The 21491-nt window shown below is 37.1% G+C and overlaps 1 protein-coding gene across 2 annotated transcripts; it reads right to left on the reverse strand.

The window, feature by feature from the left end:
- Positions 1–15825: 15825 nt before the first annotated feature.
- LOC132029533 (uncharacterized) lies at positions 15826–19144 on the reverse strand. Of its 2 annotated transcripts, none has more exons than XM_059418785.1 (2): positions 17554–19144; positions 15826–16517 (listed from the first exon to the last, which is right to left on the reverse strand). In XM_059418785.1, the coding sequence occupies exon 1, from the start codon at positions 18863–18865 to the stop codon at positions 17615–17617; it is 1251 nt and encodes a 416-aa protein (XP_059274768.1). In that variant the 5' UTR covers positions 18866–19144; the 3' UTR covers positions 15826–16517; positions 17554–17614. The 2 variants fall into 2 exon arrangements, with proteins under 2 accessions (XP_059274768.1, XP_059274769.1); XM_059418786.1 differs by lacking the exon at positions 15826–16517 and adding an exon at positions 16812–17300.
- Positions 19145–21491: the final 2347 nt, after the last annotated feature.

Consider the following 21491-nt stretch of genomic DNA (forward strand, 5'->3'; position numbering starts at 1 on the left):
GAAGGTATGGCCCAAGTGGCCCGATTTAGAATCACATAAGCACAAAAAGGTAAGGATTAGTAACTAATCTAAGTGCTTAATAACATAAACAACGTATAATTAAACAAGTTCATATAAGCAAACCAGGCCAGCATATAAAACAAACGGGAAAGTTAAGCCTTGGATCAAACAAGACAAGCAGGTTCAAAGTCCAAGTAATTTATCAAGTAAAATAGGCAAATTGGACAAGATGCAAATCAGGTCTAGTGCACAAACAGAGGCCCAATACAGGAAAAGAAGGGAAAACCCAAAACTTTAACAAGAACAAACTTAACAACAGTCCAGAATAAAGAATGATACACTATATATACATCAGATATATGAACTCATATACACTGAAGTATATATCAGATCGAAGATATTCTGTATATGGAGTGTATTCCTTAGTTATATCATACAGAACCCATCATACAAGTACATAATAGAAAAAGAAAATGGACTACAATGAAGTTTTAACACTAAAGAGACTCCGACGGACTACAACGAAGTTTTAACACTAAAGAGACTCCATATAAGCATTCAGCAAATAAGATTCAAATAATAGCAAAACAAATACAGGTTTAATATGTATGATATGCAGGTTTTCTAAGTAAAAAGGTGTAGGGTTACATGAGACAGTAATCTTAAACAAAGAGAAGGTTCAGAATTTAAGTATATATCCCTTTCACTGGCTCATTTATTTACTTGGGAAGGTCCCATAAAACATGGATTTATACAAAGGAACCCCAACAACTTAGAGTGAGGGAATTTGAACTGAGTTAGCTAGAAACTCAAAGTTCTCCTTCCTTTCCCCTTTAGTCCTGGGTAAGTCACATTCATATTTATCCACATTATAAGTGACACCTCTCAATTTCTAAACTCCTCAATGTTTAAACAATATATATATATATATATATAGAAGCAAGCAAACATTTTAAGGTCTCAGATGATGGAACATGTACATAGAGTCTATACAGAACCTCACAAAGACACAGCTGCAGGTTTCTATCAACAACAGACTTCAAGACAATATTGCAAGACTCAATAGAGCATTAGTACAGGTTCACAAATGCTGAGGTTAAATTCAAAGTCCTTTTAATACCCCCTTAAAGCACACTCTGAGACCTATGACACTACCAACAACAAATCAAATGGTATGGGCCTCATTTTTAAAAAAACATAGTTCATTAAAGGAGCATACAAATGGTCTGGTTCCTTTATTCAATCAAATAAATGTCATTTCCAACTTCCTGGGATACCGTTTAAGTTCAGTAGACATGAGGATTACATTTCACCACTAATAACATAGTTTGAGAACAAAGACTTGACTCAGGCAATACACCACGGAGAGAACTATTCTAGTATATCAAGCAGATGGTCACAAATGAATCTAAATTTAACATGAATAGGTACAGACATGTCTCAGGCAGTCAAAATCAATTCACATGCTAGTTAAAACTAGAAAAATAGTTGAGTATACTAATCATAGTACCAAATAGATTTGAAACTTAACCTTAACACTTAGCGCTTTACAGTCTCATTATCTCACTTAATCAGGATACAAATTTTATTATAATGGACTAACAGGATCACAAACAAGATTTTATCATATACTTAAGGAGGTAGTAGACAGAGATTAGGCAAAACATGTACTTAACAAGGTTTAAAACTGATAACAATTAAGTCATGCTTACATAATAACTTAAACCAGCATATACAAACATACTTGACTATTGAACTAGCATAGGAGAGGCATACTCAACTAATCATACAAAACTAATCAAATCTAATCAATTCTAACATACAAACAGGATTTCTACTTAAACTAAGCTACTTTAACTAATCAACATGCTTTAAATTACAAAATAAACATAATAACTCAAAGAACCAAAAAGAAATGCAGAAAATAAAAGGGAAAGGGGGAATTACCTTTGGAATTACCTTTCTCTAGAACAGCCGTGAAGAGATTAGGACTTGGAGACTTCAAGCTTCAATCCCAAATGCTCAATACCATAGATAAACCACAGAAAAAACAAAATAAAACATTTAAAATTTGAGCTTAACCGAAAATTAAAGGTCACAGGCAAAATATGCTGTAAAACCCTAGGTATTCGATTTTTTTTTTTAGTATAGTGAGTATTCAATATGCTCAAAGCTGTTGAAAATGAGGAGAATGGGGTTCTATATATAGAACCCCCAAATTCTCAAACCTTAGCTCACAGCCGATGTGGGAGTATAGCAATCTGAGATTTGCTTCTCTCAAAACCGCATCCAATGGCCAGGAAACAAACACAAAAATAAATTAACGATCAGATTTGACCCAATCGAAGTTAATCCGAGAGATTCCTTATGAACCAATGAAAAATCGATAGTCAAACATATGCAAACAAAAACCATTAAGGATTTTCAGAGTTTTTAGACCGTTGAAGCAGAAAAACAAGAAAAATGGGAGGGCTAATACCTTGTTTGGGTTGGACTTCGGTAGATTTAGTTAAGGAATGGCAGAGCATTTAATGCTCTTGCCATTTTCAAACACACAAAAGCAACATACATAACGTGGGCCCTTTGATCTTGCCATTTCTGGCAACGTGACGAGGATAGAGAAGGGCAAAGCCCTGGTGGCTAGGGTTTCGCGAGGAGGGAAAGGGGTAAGGGTTGTTGAGGTGTGTTTGGCGTGAAAATATTGAGGAGTATAGGGGTGTTACCCCTTTAACACACAATTGGGCCGGGTCATACCCTTTGTTGGGCTGGGCTCGGTCTAGAGCTGAAATAAAAGAGTTGGGCCTCATATACATGTATATATACATGATATACTTGTATACACACGTATATCAGTGTATATACGTGTATATATGTGAGGATTTAACACGTATTTAAATAAATGACTGTAATTAAGAAAAGATCACTTAATTTAAATCCTCTAATTATAACTAAGCAAGACTAATTAAATAAATAAAGCTTAGGTTTTGCAAATATGACCTTCAATTGACTTGATCTTAAGACCATGCTATTTCAATTATGGCCTTTTTGGTCCAATTAGCCGTCCCATGGTAACATTTGCAAAAATGACCTTAATTAACCAAACCAATGAATTTGGCCTTCTCACATGAGGTCACAATTAGACTAAATAACAATTTAAGGCTAATTTTGCAATGATGACCTCAATTATGGAAATTGATTTTTAATTGGGCCATGATTGGACTATTAATTGATTATAGGCATTTAATGGGCAATTTATAGAATTAATCACAATTAAATACTCAATTAATTATGATAAAATTCTAATAAATTGAAGAAATAAGAATTGAGAGGTAAAAATGATTAATTCATTTAATTAATCAGACTCCTTGAATTAAACAAAGTAAAATACGTGCTAGTTGACATTCTAACAATTTAGACAATTAAGTAGATAATTGTTATAAATTGTTTTTCTTTTAGTTAATTTTAGCAAATGCCATATTAGTTGTAAAAATGTGTAAATTAATTTCTAAATGATTTATAATATTATAGAAATTATTTTTACCAAATAAGAATGGTAACATATTATCTGAACAATTTTATAAAATCATTTTGACTTCTAAAAATACATATTTCACTCTGTTAGATATCCAAGGATTTCGAGTAATTAAAATAAATTATGAGAGGTAAAAAATTAGGTGTCAACACAGCGTCCCCGGCAAAAAGGACGTCAGTACGAAATAATGTACCGAGTATGTAAGGCAATAGATAAACTGAAAATTGAATCTAAACTGAAAAGCATAGTAATCTAGAAGCCAAAGAATGCCCGGAGATATACTCACGTGATCCAACTCATCACAATGCAATATAATAATATCATAGCTAGTCAGCCACATATAGGGCTCGGTGTATCGCTCGCAGACTAAGTGGTCAGGCAACTGTAAAATCTCACAGACCGTAAGGCCAGGCAAATATAAAATCTCACTGACCGTAAGGCCAGGCAATAGTATCGTCTCACTGACCAAGTGAGCAGACAATAACATCTCTCACTAACCATGAGGCCAGGCGATAATAATATCTCATTGACCAAGTCGCCAGGCTACAAAAAATATATGTATATGATGTTGGATATCATGCATATGTGCAGAATGAACGAAGGCACTGTAATGTCTCTCTATCTCTTATAGTGTCAAGGGAAATAAGGAGCGGATTAGAATCCCTCAGAAGGTACAATGTAAACACTTGGAAGTTGTAACACTACTAAAGCCAAGACATCTATGATATGTGTTTCTTCATACAATTCATCTAACGCTTGCTAATTATGGGATCGTGCCAATAAAAGAAAGGATAGCCATTACATACCTCTTGTCGTCTATATGCGAACTCAATAACGATACTCGTTTCGAATAGCACTTCAACCTATAACAATGGTAATACATTAGCCAACTCGATGACTACTAATATATGTTGTATATCCAATGATAACTCGTTTCTAAAAAGAATCGGACAACATGTCTCTTATTTTATAAGCGTTAACCATTCAACCAACAAGATCAACTACATCAACCACAACCTTTTTTCACTTCCCTTTAGATTCAAATCACAACAACACAAGGTTATACATCAAATGGTCCAATATACACTTATATACACCATTGCTATTCATTCTTTCTCCCTACATCCATATAGTATAACGACAACAACAACAACAAACAAAAGACACCTATTCCTCATGTTAATCCAGCCTCTTTAACAACATTAGAACAACCGCCAATAACAGACCACACTCCAGTAATAACAAGAACGCGATATACGGTAGCTCTTTCGTGTTTTCCTATCAAACAAGTTGGCTGAAGGTTACACAAGCTCAAGTACATATAGAAGGGATGAAATATTACCTCAAACAAGTCAGAATAACTCCAACTTCAGATTACTTCACCACAAAAAAAAGCTTCAATCTTCAACACAAGAAGAACAACCACACCTTCCACAATCATTACTAGCTTGTTAGCACTTGAATCACCTTAACTATCTTTGGATAGTTTGATATAAGAACTTGGGGAGAGGGTTAGAGAGTGTTTAGGAGCTGTGTTGAGTGAAAAATGAGTTCACAATGAAGATCCATAATTTAAATACACACAAGACAACTTAAACTGACCTAGATATATGTCCGGGTCTGCGACGCAGTTGGCCATCTACGAACGCAGATCCCAACGCATTTCCTGGCAGAAATCCAAAAATTTCTTGGCCTCAAATGCGACCTCAGTTGCAAGGCATACTGGGTTCTACATCGCAGAACCCTCCCTCAAAGACACCGAACTTCGACGAAACTTATTCTCTTCAATTTGTTTAACCTCTAATCCTTCCAACACTTATTAATCATGATCTTAAACTCTTGTATACTTAAGATTAACATGACAAATCCCTTATAACCTTAAAGATAATCCCGCTCTCCAAGTCTACATTGATTAACTCACGATAAAACTCGACGTATAAAAGTACAAGGTGTAGCATGCTGCCTTTGAATGTTTAGTAGAAACGTGTTGTATGCCGCATGTGTGCACGTTACAGTACACAGTTATAATAAACCTAGAACTTGCTGGGTATTAATTGGGCCGCAGTCTCCACTTGTAAGAATCATCATTACATCTAGCAACATATTTTTTCTGATTTGTTCTTCCAGGCATAGAAATTGAAGCGTGCCTTCATGTGGCTATCCCAAGTGCTTCCACTAGCGTACGCTTGTCCTTGAAAGTGTCGCCACTCTTAAAACATGGTCAATAAACATAGCTATGGTTGCTGGAAGAAGAATTCTCCAGATCATCTCCATGAACATCATCAGGACAGTCATTGTCCATCGAAGGTTTGCAATGTCATTGTCCATTAGAGGTTCGCGAGGATCTTTATCGATAATTGCTGAGGCTGCCCCTGATGAATTCGCTGCAGATGATGAATTTGGAGTTTCAACAATCCTCTCCTTCAACTTACATATAAACTAGGCCTGGAACCATCGTTATCAACATTCATAAGGTATAGACGAACTTGATGGTCATTTGTGATGTAGGTAAGAGGCAGCCCCTTTTAGGAGCATCTATTACGTAGCTAATGGTAACTTCTGTCGACACGAGGTCTATATTACCAGACAGAATCACACTCCTCAACAAATCATCATAGGTGTAAAAATTATCCAATTCAACAAGTTGGATAATTTGTGGAGAATTCCATTTCCAAGCGATTTAATAAAAACCCAGTTACCATCGAAATTACCAGCTGCTATCTTTTTACCCTCCACAAATGGTCTACACAAGACCCAGATTACAAGAAATTATAAATTTTGAAGAACACGAATTAAAGCTTACTAGACCAAACTACAACCAAAAAGAGTAATGCCCAAGTCGTAAAACCCATAAATAACCACCCAAATCAGAATTTATTTTCAAAAACTTCAATGGGTTTAACAATGGCAACGTCAACAATGATAGCTGAGAAAGAAGGAACGGGAGGAGAAAGGGAGAAAGAAAGCTGCTATACTAGAGGTTAAGATCGAAAGAGAGGAGAAAGCTGATTTGGGAGCTTGATTTGAAGAAAAAAGCGGGATATCGAAGAGACAAATGGGGGGAAAATGATTTCTAATAGTTTTTATTTTATTATTTTTTATTTTTAAATCGTTGGACGAAAGTGTATTTTTTTAAAACTTGGGGGCTTATTTTGACGCCCCAATAGCTTGTCGCCACTTAATTAGCCTTTATCCTAAATGGGATCCTGACACCTAATAATTAAAACTTGGGGTCTAGATTCTTAATAAAAACTAGACATGGGTCTGTGCCCACACTCCCCCAACTTACAAAGTGATATAGGGAGGGTGGTGGGGGGGAGGGGGCGACGTGTGCGGACAAAAGTGTCACGGCCCAATTCGCGAGTCATGATGGCACCTACACTAACCCCTTGGGTGGGCAAACCATCCCCTTTAGCGCATTCACTTAAAGGAAAGGCATGCAGACGTAAGGCAGAAATTATACTAAAACTCATAACAGATATATGTATAAATAAATAAGTGCGGAAGTGCGAAAACAACTACAACCCCAAAATCTGGTTTGAACTCGTACAAGAGCTTCTAACACTAATACAACATATGAAACATTGGGATACAAGTCTCAAAATACAAAAATAGAAACTGTCTGTGGAATCAGAAATAGATAGAATATCACAAAAAGGGATCCAGGGCTGCAGATTTGGCTAGTGGCTCACCCTAAGATCTCCTAATGAACAGCCTCGGAATCACTCTAGAGGTCACGAACTGGATCCTGAATCAAACTCTGCACTCAACAAAAAGTGCAGCAAGAGTAGTATGAGTACAACACTAGTACTCGTAGGCATCATAGGCCCGCGACGATTAGATAACGCATAAAAGATGAAAAAATCAACAAGTAAGCAGATAACACAATCAAGTACAGTCACTTAAGCATACTTCAAGTATAAGTTCAAAATGAGAATATCAAATGCCAATTAAGCATTCATGAGTAAATGAATGAATGTAATACAATGAAATGCAGTGCCACACAAGCCAACTCTCCACTCTCATACGCACATGCTACGGGTTATGCCTTAATTTCATGATCCATGGAGGACCTGCGAAGTCCATGTACCAATTGTCACACAGGCCATCGTTCTTACCAATTGCCACACAGGCTATCATTCTTCCAGTTGCCGCACAGGATATCATTCTTACTAATTGCCACACAGGCTATCATTCTTACCAATTGCCATATAGGCTATCATTCTTACCAATTTCCACACAGGCTATCATTCGCTTTCTCACTATCGTAACCAATCATGCATATAAATGTACGGCATGTCAATGCATAGAATCGAATACAACAACATCGTAAATCATAGAACCAATATATGCATGTCATAAATGCTGACCACAACTCAAGTCATTAATGTTATCCTTTATTTTTTATGAGATAAGTAAGATATCATGGGACAAAGCAAATCAATCAATAATCACAACATATTAGCAAACATGGCGGCAAGCCCACATAACAACATACATACCAAGCCAGTAGATTTATCATCAACACCATGCTTGAGGGCCTATCATTCTTTTCCCGTCAATATCTTCCATCTAAATACGATTCTCTAATCGGATTCTAACAAAGGTAATCCATAAACTACCTCGAAGGCCGAAATGGAGTCACGAGCAATCAAGCCAACGCCTTTCCTTTGTGGAGAGCCTCTAAACGATTGAAGTCTATCGAATAAGTATTCTACGTTAGTATACGATTCTAAGGATGCCCATATTGTTATACTTCTAATTTTGAACTCAACAACGACCTCGAAAAGTGACCCCGGGCCCACAAGGGCAAAACTGGAATTTTATTTGAAAAATAGTTCACCCAAAGCCTCACTAGTCTAAATCCAAAAGACCCATTTAAAAAGCCATCAACTTGATCTTGAATTTCAAGAAAAACCTTCTCTTATAATTTAGGGCTAAAACCCCTAATTTCACAAACCCAACAAAAATACAAGGTTAAATAAGGGATTAGACAAGTGGAAAATACAAATTTAAAGCTTAGAATCTTACTCCCCAAGAAGAATTGAAGCCTAAGCACCTGAATTCGCCTCCAAAAGAGGTTTCAACCCAAAATATGAACTTATGAAATCTAGGTTCCTTTTTTAAAATAAAAGGATTTTCTGATCTCAACTATTTCCGCTTCTCCGGACCTTTCCTCGCAGGTGCGGGCTCGCACCTGCAGAGAAAAGACCGCAAGAGCGGTCTTCACTTTAAAATCTCATGCGCGCAGGGGCGGGAAAAATTCACAGATGCAGCTCCCCAACCCATGGTTTCTCTCACCTGCGGACCAAACCCCGCAGAGACGGGTCAGGTGCGATTACACCAGCACCAGAAAAATCTAGTTTTCACTATGTCCGGTCCAACACCCGGAACTCATTAGAACCCCATGAACACAAACCAAACATGCTATCTCATTAGAAATCACACTGCAAACTCGCTCGCGCACTTAGATTTCCCAAAAGAGGTCGCCTTGACCCGGTGTTGACCCAAGTCAACTCAACCAAAACAAAATCAAATTTTCCAACCAATGACCCAAAATGCAACCTGACGCGTCAGGACTCAAACGAAAGGACTAACTAAGTCAAAAATCACGTTCCGGACCTAACAGAACTATCAGAATTCAATTCTGGACGCAACTTCCCAAAAGTCAACTATTGGTCAACTCTTTTTCACTTATTCAACTTAGAAAACTCTAGAATCCTCAAAACTCGCCCGATAGCCTCGGGAACCACGCCACCCATCCCTGCAAATCATAAATACAGAAAAAAGACTACGAAAAGGGTATTCTGAGGAAAAATAGTATAATGCTCAAAACGACCAAACAGGTTGTTATAAAAAGTTAGCCAGAGACCATGCAAAAGTGGAAAGGATAATACTAGTTAGTCCATCTTTCCTGTAAGACGGGACCAATAGCTTCTCTAGGCAATTCATGCTCCTGAAAGAACATTTTTGGTCCTTGAAAAGTGATAGCATAATTTGCAAGTGTATGTGCTAAGGTTGCATCTTTCATGTGCTTGTTTGAGAAGCTGAAAAGAGACTGAAGATGAAGTAGGACAAGTACGCTTTGATGCCTCAAAGTTCAATAAAATCTGATAAAGGAAAAGGAGCGAGTCCCAGTCAAAGAAAACTTGCTGATATATGTATAAGGCATAATATATAAACTGGCCCTCAAACTTTGCCTCAGCTGAAAAATATGCCCTTCAACTTTGGGTGTGCACAAGTAGGCATAAGTAAAATGTTATGCCTGGTGCAATTTTTCCCGATTTTTATAAAAGCTTAACTTCGTAAAACCTTTCCCACTTCGTTCTAAACCGGCTTTCTAGAGAGAGAAAAAAACCCTAAGACTTCCCCAAAACCTCTAAGGTAAGTTCTTGATCAATTTCTATCATTACTACATCAATCTAATATGCACTTGTTCATCCTTCACTGTTAGATTCTTGAAAACCAAAGAAAGAGAAATTGAAGGAGACTTTTAGAAATCTCTTAAAGGTATGATATTTGACCTTTACTGATGTTATTTAAAGGATTTAGACTAGTTTAGGGTATTAGAAGCAATGAGAATCCATGGGTGGTTCATCGGGGGATCAAGAACACGTTTTTGGGCATGAAAATGCCCTAGTTTTTCAATTAAGGGTGGGCACTCTCAGAATAGGTTAAAGTTCTGAACTTTACAATTAATAACCATTGTTGAACTTGGAGGAATACGTTTGCTAGATTTTCGCGGGAATTGAGGTATGTCTAGATTTCGAAAAATCATTTAAAACATCGTTTGAAACATGTCTACTTTTAGGAATGTTTTGAAAGCATGATTTGTTATGACAACTTTCTTTGATTGTTTATACAAGTTGAACCCTAGTTTGGTGGTCGTTCTTTATTGGGTTCATTTTCGAACTAAAGATGATATTTGAACAAGGTCATACGCGTATAGGGTCAAGCCCGCATCGAACCTTAAACAATTATACAACTGTTAAAACGTGTATTGTATATTATAGAGGATTGAGCTTGTTTTCAAAAGATTAAAACTTTACACGTGTTTTTGCTCGTTAAATGGGTTTTCTTGAACTTGACGTTAAACATTTGAATGGTATATGTTGTAAATCGATTGGTTTGGAATACCTCTATTATGAGAAGATGATGTGATTGATGATTCGGCTAATTTTCCATGATTTCTTTTTTTTATTGGGTAACCAGTTCTTCTATTTCAACCAAAAGTGTTCTTTACAAACCAAGAAGTTGCTGACCAACTCCTATTCTAATTATGACAATAACCTATACACATCACAACTAGCTAGTATTAAGCATGGACAAATACATCAGAACCTAACAACAAACTATGGAAAAGAGTTCAATGATGCAAGACGACTCTACCAGTTGGGAAATAAGCTACCTCTGGTGTGTATATAGACTGCAATCTCTCCACAAAGTCTATCTGGTGAACTGCTTCCACTCTGAAACCTGAGCTTGTTCCTGTCTCCCCAAATCAAGTATACCATCATACCAAAGACACATGAAACAATTGCCCAATGTCCAGTTTTCCTTCTGGCACATATATTCACGCATTGTACCTCAGCCTGCCAAGTAGTGATTTGCCTGTGATGTGCAAGCCATGACAGGAGTCTAGATCAAATACCTTTAGTATAAGGACAATCAAAAAACAAATGCTCAAACAGTTCATCAGATAATCCACAGAATAAACATGTTTGAGGTACTTGAATTCTAATTTTCTGCAACCTATCCACAGTAGGCAATCTACCATGAGTAGCAAGCCATAAATTGAACTTGAATCTAGGGTGCATATGTGGCTGCATAATCAAACTCTTCCAAGGGACCCTCTGGAACTGGGGACTAAGTAATTGGTACAGCTTTTTAATGCTAAATCTTCCACCAGGTGTCTGTATTTGAGTCAATATAGAGGTCAAGTCACCTTGCATATGCTGAAGTTCTGTAATGAGACTTCTAAGTCCAAGTATCTTCCTCACAACCCAGGCTACATTCTTAGGTATTGGCATAGAATCCACAGCCTAGTTCTTTATATAGTAAGAGTGAACCCACTTAAGCTAAAGACAATCTTTCTTCATGAACCCACTTAAGCTAAAGACAATCTTTCTTCATAGTTACAGCCCATAGATGTTTAGCCACAGCTGCTTTGTTCCAGTGATAGAGGTTCAGTACATTTAGCCCCACAGCAGCTTGGGGCATACAAATTTTCCATGATTTCTGATTTGTTGTGTTTGGCCTAGTTATTCGGGAGGATGAATAACCGTTGTGAGTCGCTCTCCGGTGTGTAAGCCTCATTTACACGCAACCCTAGTTATTCGGGAGGATGAGTAACCTGTGAGTTGGACTCCAGTGTAAGCCGCACTTGTGTCAATGGCTAGTTATTAGGAGGATGAATAACTGCTGTGAGTCGCGCTCCGGTGCATAAGCCGCATTCTCGCGTAAGCCTAGTTATTCGGGAGGGTGAGTAACTACCGTGAGTTGTACTCGGTGCGTAAGCCGCATTTATACGCAAACCCTAATGATCATTGTGTGTATCCTATATTCGTTTATCTGTGAGTTGGCATGAGTCATACTTTGGTTGCCTGTGAGTGGCTTATGATGATCTTGAGTTCCTGATTGAAAAAAATTAATGTGATAAAAGGTTTGATGGATTGAAATTGGTATATTTCTTGTCATTGGTATATTTCTTGTCTATTTGGTTGTCCACGGAAAGCTATACTATGGTTGATGACGGTTGCTCTATCTCTTACTTTCGAATTGTTTTACGACTATTGACTCATAAGTTTTACTATAACTATCTTATTTTGGATTTATTAACTATTGCCCCTTAAACACTCACTAAATACCCAATACTCAAGCATACCATTATTGTTTTTTATGGTGTGTCAGGTAACGTCGAAGAGCAGGTTCAAGATACGCATACGAAATAGGAGAACTTGCTGCTTTCTGGACTATTTGGTGAGTCCACATGCTTGTTCGTAGGACACCGCTCTATCTTTATTTATTTATTTCAGTTTTCGGGTTGCATCCCGAAGTTACACTCGTTTGTTTATCTTAGAAGCTCCATAGATAGTTATCAGATTGTGGGTAGATGTTGAAAATCTCGTATGACTTATTGAGGCGTTTGCCACGTTTTATAACTGAGTATTTATATCAGACTTCCCCAGATTCTTAATAAATATGATTATGTTACATTTAGTCTGTTATGACTTGTTTTAAATGAATGTTGAAAGACATTGAAAGAGAATAAACTTTTATTGATTTTTATAAGGTGCTTCCGATGTCGTTCATAGCATCAAATGCCTGTTGCATCAGGGTCGGGTTTGGGGTGTGACTATACCATGTCAAGGAGTTATGCAGAAGCATAATATAGATGTATGGCTTAGACAGTGGCAGAATTGACCTAGTTGAGAGGCCTATATTGTGACAAAAAGGTTGCCTTACAAATAGCAGCTAATTCCATGTACCATGAGAGAGCAAAACATTTAGAGATTAATTGCCGCTTTCTCATAGAAAAGCTACAGAAAGGTTTGATCAAGACTGGCTACATTGCTAGCAAGGAACAACCTGCAACATTTTCACTAAAGCTTTGGGACATTAACAACATGCAACATTGATTGCGAAGTTGGGAATGAAAAACATTTTCCATTCTCAACTTGAGGGGAGTGTAGATACGCAGCAAGTAAACAATTAAAGGGCAATGATGTTAGTAGCTAACACTTGCTGGCTGTACAATTAGTTAGAAATTAGTTATTTAACTAGCCAACCGGTTAATTACACGTGTAAAAGTTAAGTGTAGTTAGTGGTTAGTGATCTACATATAGATATTTTGTGTACCAATTCTCTCAGTTGAATGAATACAGAGAATCAGAAAATCTTCTCTCTAAAACTGCTCTCTCCGGTCTTCCCCCTTTCTTCTTCCTTCCGAGCTCGACCCAACTTGTCAATGGTGACCTAGAGTGTAGAATTTAACAATCTTGATATCAAAAGGGAAGATCACGTCAAATAAATGGTTTAGTTGGCTGTTGAAGAATAAAGCTTAAGTACTGATATATATTAGAACTCACCATTAGAAAAGGACAGCTTTGATTAATTATCAAAAGATGGAAATGTAACTACATTTGAGATGAGAAGCTAAAAGCTTTCGGATAACAATAATAAACTCTGTTGATCACATTTTGCAGTTTCACAGAACAATAGTATAAGTAGCTGTCTTTCCATATGCCTTGAGTATATCACTCAGTGTTATCAAAAGCGAAAAGCGCAAAAAAGCTCTAAGGTTAGGCAGCTTTAAAAAGCGCAAATAAATAAAAGCGTGAACTTTAATGAAAAAAAGCGCAATGGTGCAAAAATGCAAATATATATATGTATAGTCCAAAACTAATAATAATAAGCATAAATAACAAATATATGGACAAAGAAATTGTAAAAACATTACAACAAAGTGAAATAGCAAGTATCTAGTGTCACGTCTTCAATGAGCTCCGGCCTACTATGGCAAAAAGATGCTCTTAGAGCGCCCGATGATGACAACAAGCGCACATAAAGCGAGGCGAAGCGCTCAACATGTTTTGAGCCTCGCTTCAGGGCTTAAGTGCGCTTAAAGCGCGCCTTTGACAACACTGATATCACTGCAATTTCTTTTTCCTACTTCCATCGAGGAAGTCATTCTGTTATTTTCTAAAGAACTTATTTTCCTAAAGAAAATATTCTCAAAAATATTTTGACCAACTACATATGAAAAAATTGGAAACATTTTCCTTTCATACCAAATACATCCTAAAGTTTCTTCTGAGTTAATTTCATATAAATAATCAGATGATTCAACTGGAGTAAACAATAAATCATCTAATTACTCTACAAATAGTAAGCACCAACTCCGTTATCATCCAGCGGTCAGGATATTTGGCTTTCACCCAGGAGACCGCGGTTCAATTCCGGTAATGGAATTTTAACTTTTTCAAGCCTTTTCACAAGTACTTTTCTAGCACACCCCCACCCCCACCCCGAAAAAAAAAAAAAAATTAATATGTGAAAGGAAGAATTACTTTTCTTACTATGTTGCACCCCACAAGTTTAAAAAAAAAAAAAAAAAAAAAAAAAAACAATAAACTGATATGTAAAGTAATGACCTTTAATTTTGCTCATTAATGGACGAGAAATATAAATTTTGTTACTGCTCTGTAAACTTTGTACTACTGCTTGCACATATTTAAGTGCAAAAATGTTGTGGGATATATAATTCTATTCCCTCAAATAAAAAGTTGATGAAATTTCTGCATATTTTGTTTTATCGCAATTGAAGAACTCTAGCAAATTAAGCATCCTCAGCTTAAAAGGCATCTCACATTCAAGGACCCATTCCATCCTCCACGAAAAAACCAAAATAAGGATAAATTCTGGGGTGGTGCTTCTAGCATCAGCTAGAGGCAAGAGCTAGAACAACACTTAAAGATCAAAGAATTTGCTCAAGGATTTTAGAACGTCTCAAAATAGGCATTATTTCTTTCTATTCATTCACTCCAAGACTAGTCCTTCTCGAATAATGACTCGTAAAAACCCCTAGAATATGTAGGAACTTTGCATTGAGCTGAGGGAATTCCGCCAAATACTGTAATACCATAAGTTCAAAGAAATGCAGGATCATAAGCCCGATATGAGAAAGATTAGTTTTTTGCAAATACCAGCATGGAAGTAGCATAAAGTGAACCCCATAATATAGTTTGACATGTGAATCAATTAAGGGAAAAGGGTCAAAAATACCCCTCTACTTTGAAAAAAAGGCTAAAAATATCCTCCAAACTTATTTTGGGTCAAAAATACCCCTCCCATCCTTAAAGTTTTCAAATATATCCCTGTCTTGACGGAAATTATCCCCAAAAATAACCCGAAATCATTTTTTAAACCCGCTCCATCATTTAAACCGGACCCAACTAAATAATAACCCATAAAATCCCCTTATTCCCCCAATACGTAGGTTTGAAGTTTGAGGGAATTGGGGGAATAAAGGGATCTTATGGGTTATTATTTAGTTGGGTCGGGTTTAAATAATGATTTCGGGTTATTTTGGGGGATAATTTCCGTCAAGACAGGGGTATATTTGAAAACTTTAAGGATGAGAGGGGTATTTTTGACCCAAAATAAGTTCGGAGGATATTTTTAGCCATTTTTCCAAAGTAGAGGGGTATTTTTGACCCTTTTCCCATCAATTAATTAGTAATAATGCCCCCAAAGATAGAAAAAGAGCTCAAAACTTTTCACCAGCTTCTACCAAACAAAAAAAGAGTGTAATAATCATAAAAGACAAGACTCCAACTGGAATTTGGGAAAGTTCTTTTGCTGCATTTTCTTAGTTAGAATATGAAAAAGCTAAATACGTAAAAACAAATTTCGTAATGTTACAGAATCTATGCTTTTCACTTATACGATCAAGATTTGACTTTAAAACACAATCGGTAGGTTGATCACACCTTTACTACACCGAACTGGTTAGTGTAGAGGCAATGGAGAGCATGAAGCACAAAGATTGTACTATAGATGATATTTCATCGTTGTTGGTAGTACAATTCACTATTATGTCGGATTAATGTTATTCCTATTCCTCAATCCTAATGGTCCGTCTCTGGCCTTCTTTAACAGGATTGCCTACTTATGTCGTGGCACCCATTGCAAGTTGAGGGCTACAATCAAATTTGTTGCTGCATGAAGGTATTCTTATGGTGACCAAGAGTGTAGATAACCAATGGAGTTGTCCACAACACAGTTCCCGAAGAAGAAGAAAGCCAGTTATGGCTACGGTACAACAATGTGGTGAAAAGCACATCTGATTTTCATACCAAAAGTAGTAAAAGAGAACACTTGCGACATGTTCTCTGCTATAATAACAACTTCATTCCAGCATAATGAGGAATTACTAACTTTTGTTCAATACCCGGAGCTGTCAGCAGCCAGACTGCAAACAGATCTGAATCCACATAATCAATAACTATGAATGGCATATGAACTCAATAACAAAGAGTAAACGAAATGCTAGAGTTTGACAAACGTTTAAGTCAGAGGCTTGATGGAGCCGCTAAAGATAATAAAATAGTGTTAAACTAGTTGTGGCAATGGCATCAAACATCTATTAGCAGCTGTAGGCATGCGGAGAGTATCAATAAAGAACTCATGCTTTTTCTCAAACTTCCTTTTAGACAATATTCTGATTATTTAAGCAAGTAGGAAACTAAGCAAACGAGAAATTGCAAGGAAATTAAAATTACCCTTAGTTTACATTCCTATACATTTCCTTTGTTTCCATCTTTGTCTGAGATTTCAGTGCACTAAGTATATATTGTTCAACAATAATTATTAAGTGAAAGTGCAACAACAAACAGCAAATTAAAGGACACTATAACATCCATCATCACGCCCTACCATTGTAGTTGTTGGTGCCCAGGACTCTTTCTACATGGTACGGGCAATTAAATGGGCAACAAGTTATGCTGTATCATTGATGTACCCTATCACATCATCTTTTAATCTCTTGAACAGCCTGAGAATTGAGATTCATAATATTTCCCCAACCCTCAAATATATAAATGGGGTAGATAACAGAGTCCTCATTACCAGCTAAGTTGAAGAAGTTCAGAATTGACCAGCATCACAAAATAACCAATACTTGGGTGGAACATGTCGACAAGTCCTCTCTCTTAATTTTTTTTTTTTTTTTCATAATGACCTTTTTCAAGGAAAGATTGATGCCACCCTGTGCCAGTTGAAGACAAAAGGAAGAATATCCAACATTTAAATGTCCTGTAACACCATAAACAAAAGCAAGTCCATGACAATAGATGTACAACTTGAATAGTAAAACCAATTTATGAGATAAAGTGTCTGACTAGACCATTTGTATGTCATGATGATTTTCTTGTTAATCGCACGTAAAGTTTCCCCATCGTAAGTAACATATTGAAAATGATATGACAGTAGAGATGGCAGCAAGAGTCTCACATACTAACCTACTATAGACATCACTCATGAATGCATCTTCCACCTTTCGAGTTCTCGCTGTCTCTCACATCAGCAACTAACAGAATGCAGGAAGAACATATTATTTCTATAGATGAATGACTTATTCTTGGCACCAATGCACCACAGATGGCCTTGTACTTCTAGGTCGCCTTTCATTCCAGCCGTTTCCCATACAAACTTGAAAAGCCCCAGAGCTCTGCTTAGCTGCTTTACCCCGCTGTGCACCATATTCTGCTCATTGGACGTTAGGATCTTTCCCATGCACAGACGGAACTTATCCCCGCGACCAATTGCATAAACTCCTCCACAAAGCTCAACTTCAATATCCCAAACGCTGCCATAAAGATAATAAAGAAGAAGTGTGAACACGCATCGTGATGAGTGACCCAATGTCTTACTCAATTTTTTATGCACTAAACTCTCCTGGTGGCGAGTTTCCTTATACCCAATGTTCTTGTCTATGAAAGCATCCCTAATCTGATAAAGCCCCTCTTTCATGACCTCAAGCTTCTTTACCTCCGAAGTTAATTTTGTCTCTTCACACAAGCAATTAATAAAGTCGCTGAACATTTCAAGAACATCTTCCCACTTGTGAGAAGCGGGTGAATCCACGCCTTTTAGGCGCATCCATGAAGTGGATTCAGGGTCATAAGAAGTGGCACTTTCTAAAAACTTTTGACAAGTTGTAACTATTTGTTGCGCCATCTTAATTTCTTTATTCGGACACCTACAATTTAGAAAATCAATCTCAGATTTCAGTCCATTCAATATCTCCTCGATTGCCCCTGTCCATATGGGGTACTTAGTGACCTGTACACATATCGATTGCCTGACAAGCTTCCTTTGCTGTGCAGAAACATTCAAGAAGTTTGACACTTTCGTGAGGGAATCAACTGTAATCGGTTCCCTCTCGCTAGCTTTACTGAAAAATACGGGCTGTTCACATTGTACATCAGCTAATGCTTGTACCACATTCTTTTTCATCATTTCTTGCATTGATGGACACCCAATAAAGGTCCTAGCAAGTGATTTAAAAGAAGACACCTTTTGTTCCAAGCTCCCATCATAAACTCTCGAGTGATCACTAACATTTACTAGCTTTCCATCAACTAAGTCCACATTCTTTAGCAAGTGGCTCAAGTTTGTTAATTTTGAGAAAGCTTTCTCGTACCATTCAGAAGGAAAAGACTCGTCCTCGACTTCTTCGTCTGAGTAGTGATAAAACCGCATTGGTGCATTTCTCTTGGCTGTAAAAATCTTAGCTCGAGGTATAAGGTTCCTCACGCTACTCACTCTCATTGTAAGCCGGGGCGAATGTAGCTTCAAAGTATGGGGTTCATCTGAACCCAGTACTTTCAATGTGGTGTATAAATTAATGTGTAAAAATTTACTAAAATTGCAATAAATAGTAGATATGAACCATAACTTTTGAGATATAAACCTTAAAATATAAACTCATAAAGTTTAAATCCCGGATACGCCTCTCTAATGGTAAGGGCAACTTAAATTTACCATAAAAGACGCAATTTAAACAACTAGCAACTGCTTTGTTAATTGCTTCTAACAAATGGGTCTTCCATTACACACCTAAAAACCGAACCTGCATCGAAAATTCAAGAAACATCCTTTGCGACATTTCATCAATCAGCTTGTGAGCATCTATTTCTTCACAATCACCACATCAGCTTGCGAAGGCTGAAATCAATTCAACTCTTGAGTAATTAAATTAGAATGGAAAGAGAATAGTAGAAGTAGTTTCTATTTCAAAACATGTAAAATTTCAGGACTGGTGAAGAACAAGAAGAAAACAAGGAGAGAAAGTAAACATGTAAAACTAGGCTTTAAAAGTTTAGTATAGGAAAAAAGAGTGAGGCGCGTACCACATCGATAACATAAAGTAAAACGAATTCGCGACTTAAGTAAAGACAAAAATAAAAAAAAACAGACTAAACTAAATAAAAAAAAAAAAAATTCCATTAGTAGTATTCACGCACGAAATTGACCAAACCGCAAAAACGCAAAAATGCGACGCACGTTAGGCCTTTCACGCACGAGGGTCGCGTGAAAGGAAACCGCAAATTTGCGCAGATCGGGGCCTTTCACGCACGAATTTCGTGCGTGAATGGAGCACCATAAACGGTCCCCCCATCTTCCCCACCACAGATCCGTTCCTCCCCACCGCCATTAAACGCGATTTTGTGGTCCCCAACCCCCTTAAAACACTAATTTCGTGTTATTTTTCATTCTAAAACTCAATATTCTTGGTATATTGTCAGGAAGTTTTTAAGGTTGGATTTCGAATGTAGCGGCGTATAACACATTTCAAAAACTCAAAAAAGCTTCAATCTAGGTATTTCACTACGAATTTTCTATTACATTGTTAAATATATTATTACCCTAAGCATGGTCATTGTATAACTGTGGTGGATTACTCATTTTGCTCCTTTTTTTTTTTTTTTGCGTTTTTTGGGCGTCCGTGCACCGTCGTTGGGACTGCCCATTTTTTCGTTTTTTTTTTTTATTATTTGTTTATCTATTGTTAATTAGTTAATTATTTATTGCTTGTTTATTTAGTATTTGTTAATTATTGGATTAGCGACTTAAGTATTTATTAATTGTTAGACTAGCTATTTCAATTGTTAGATCGGCTAATTATTTATTTTGTTTTTGTTAAGCCAATTGTTTATTTGTTAATAATTTCTTAATTGTTTCATTAGTTAATTAATTGTTTATTTGTTAAATATACGATAATAATTTATTAATTTTTTGATTAGTTACTTAATTGTTTATTTATTAAATATATTGATAATAACTTGTTAATTATTTGATTTGTTAGTTATTTGTTTATTTATTAATTATTTATACTAATTGTATCCTAACTAATTGTTAATTATTTAACTCATCTTTATATTTTAGGAATGAAAACCCTTAGTTTAGGATTCATAACCCGTAGCTTAGGATTGAAAACCCTTAATATAATTTTCTATAAAAGATTACGTAACTAATATTACTTGTTAATGATTTATTTAAAATACGTAAAACGGGGGGTCACCACAATCTTTAATAAAATTTTCGATAAAAGATTACATAACTAATACTAATACTAATACTACTTGTTAATGATTTATTTAAAATGCGTAAAATAGATGGATCACCACCCTCTTGATCCGGGGCCCTTCGACCCAGAGTTACTGTATCTTCAGCCCGAGCATAGGTCGCAACATATATGGACATCCGACTCGCAGCCGAGTCTCGGTGTCCGTACCCGGTTGGGGGACTCAGCATGGGAGATCTTAGCTGCTCACCCCTCATATCCTCGCGTATTGGATATACTACGTCGGGGAGGTATCTACTGGTGCGTCAAGGTTGGTCGGGTACAAAGATGATAGGTCGCTAGTGACAGCATTGATTGAGAGGTGGCGACCGGAGACGCACACATTTCATCTCCGCACCGGTGAGGCTACCATTACCCTTCAGGATGTGGAGGTCATTTATGGGCTACAGGTTGATGGACGCCCATTGTATATTGAGGAGCCTCCTGTGCTACCGCCTTACCGGGATGAGTTGATTAGGCTCACCGGTTTCGCTGCTCTGGATGGTCATATTTCCGGCCAGAGTCGGCTTTTGTTGTCGGCCCTTTACGCTCACTTGCGCCTCACAGACATGCAGCATCCGATCGAGAGGACACGCCTCGGGGCGATGTTGATCGACGCGCGCGTCTATACCTACTCATCATATTCGGGGCATCCTATTCCCGAACACTTCGGTTCGCATACGAGCTTCGAGGTATCTTCGGTATATCGACGATCTCGCCGAGATAGGATGTTATAGTTGGGCGCCGCATTTTGCTGTGTTATATATTAAGCGTACATATATCGAGGATTCTGCCGATGTTCTATGGGCACGAGGGTAGAGGTCCCTGCAT

Source organism: Lycium ferocissimum, chromosome 9 (genome assembly GCF_029784015.1).
Source record: "Lycium ferocissimum isolate CSIRO_LF1 chromosome 9, AGI_CSIRO_Lferr_CH_V1, whole genome shotgun sequence".
Lineage (NCBI taxonomy): Eukaryota > Viridiplantae > Streptophyta > Magnoliopsida > Solanales > Solanaceae > Lycium > Lycium ferocissimum.

Bases quoted from the DNA above. Each gene is read 5' to 3' on its own strand.
- LOC132029533 (XM_059418785.1), bottom strand. From the start codon at position 18,865: ATGAGAGTGAGTAGCGTGAGGAACCTTATACCTCGAGCTAAGATTTTT.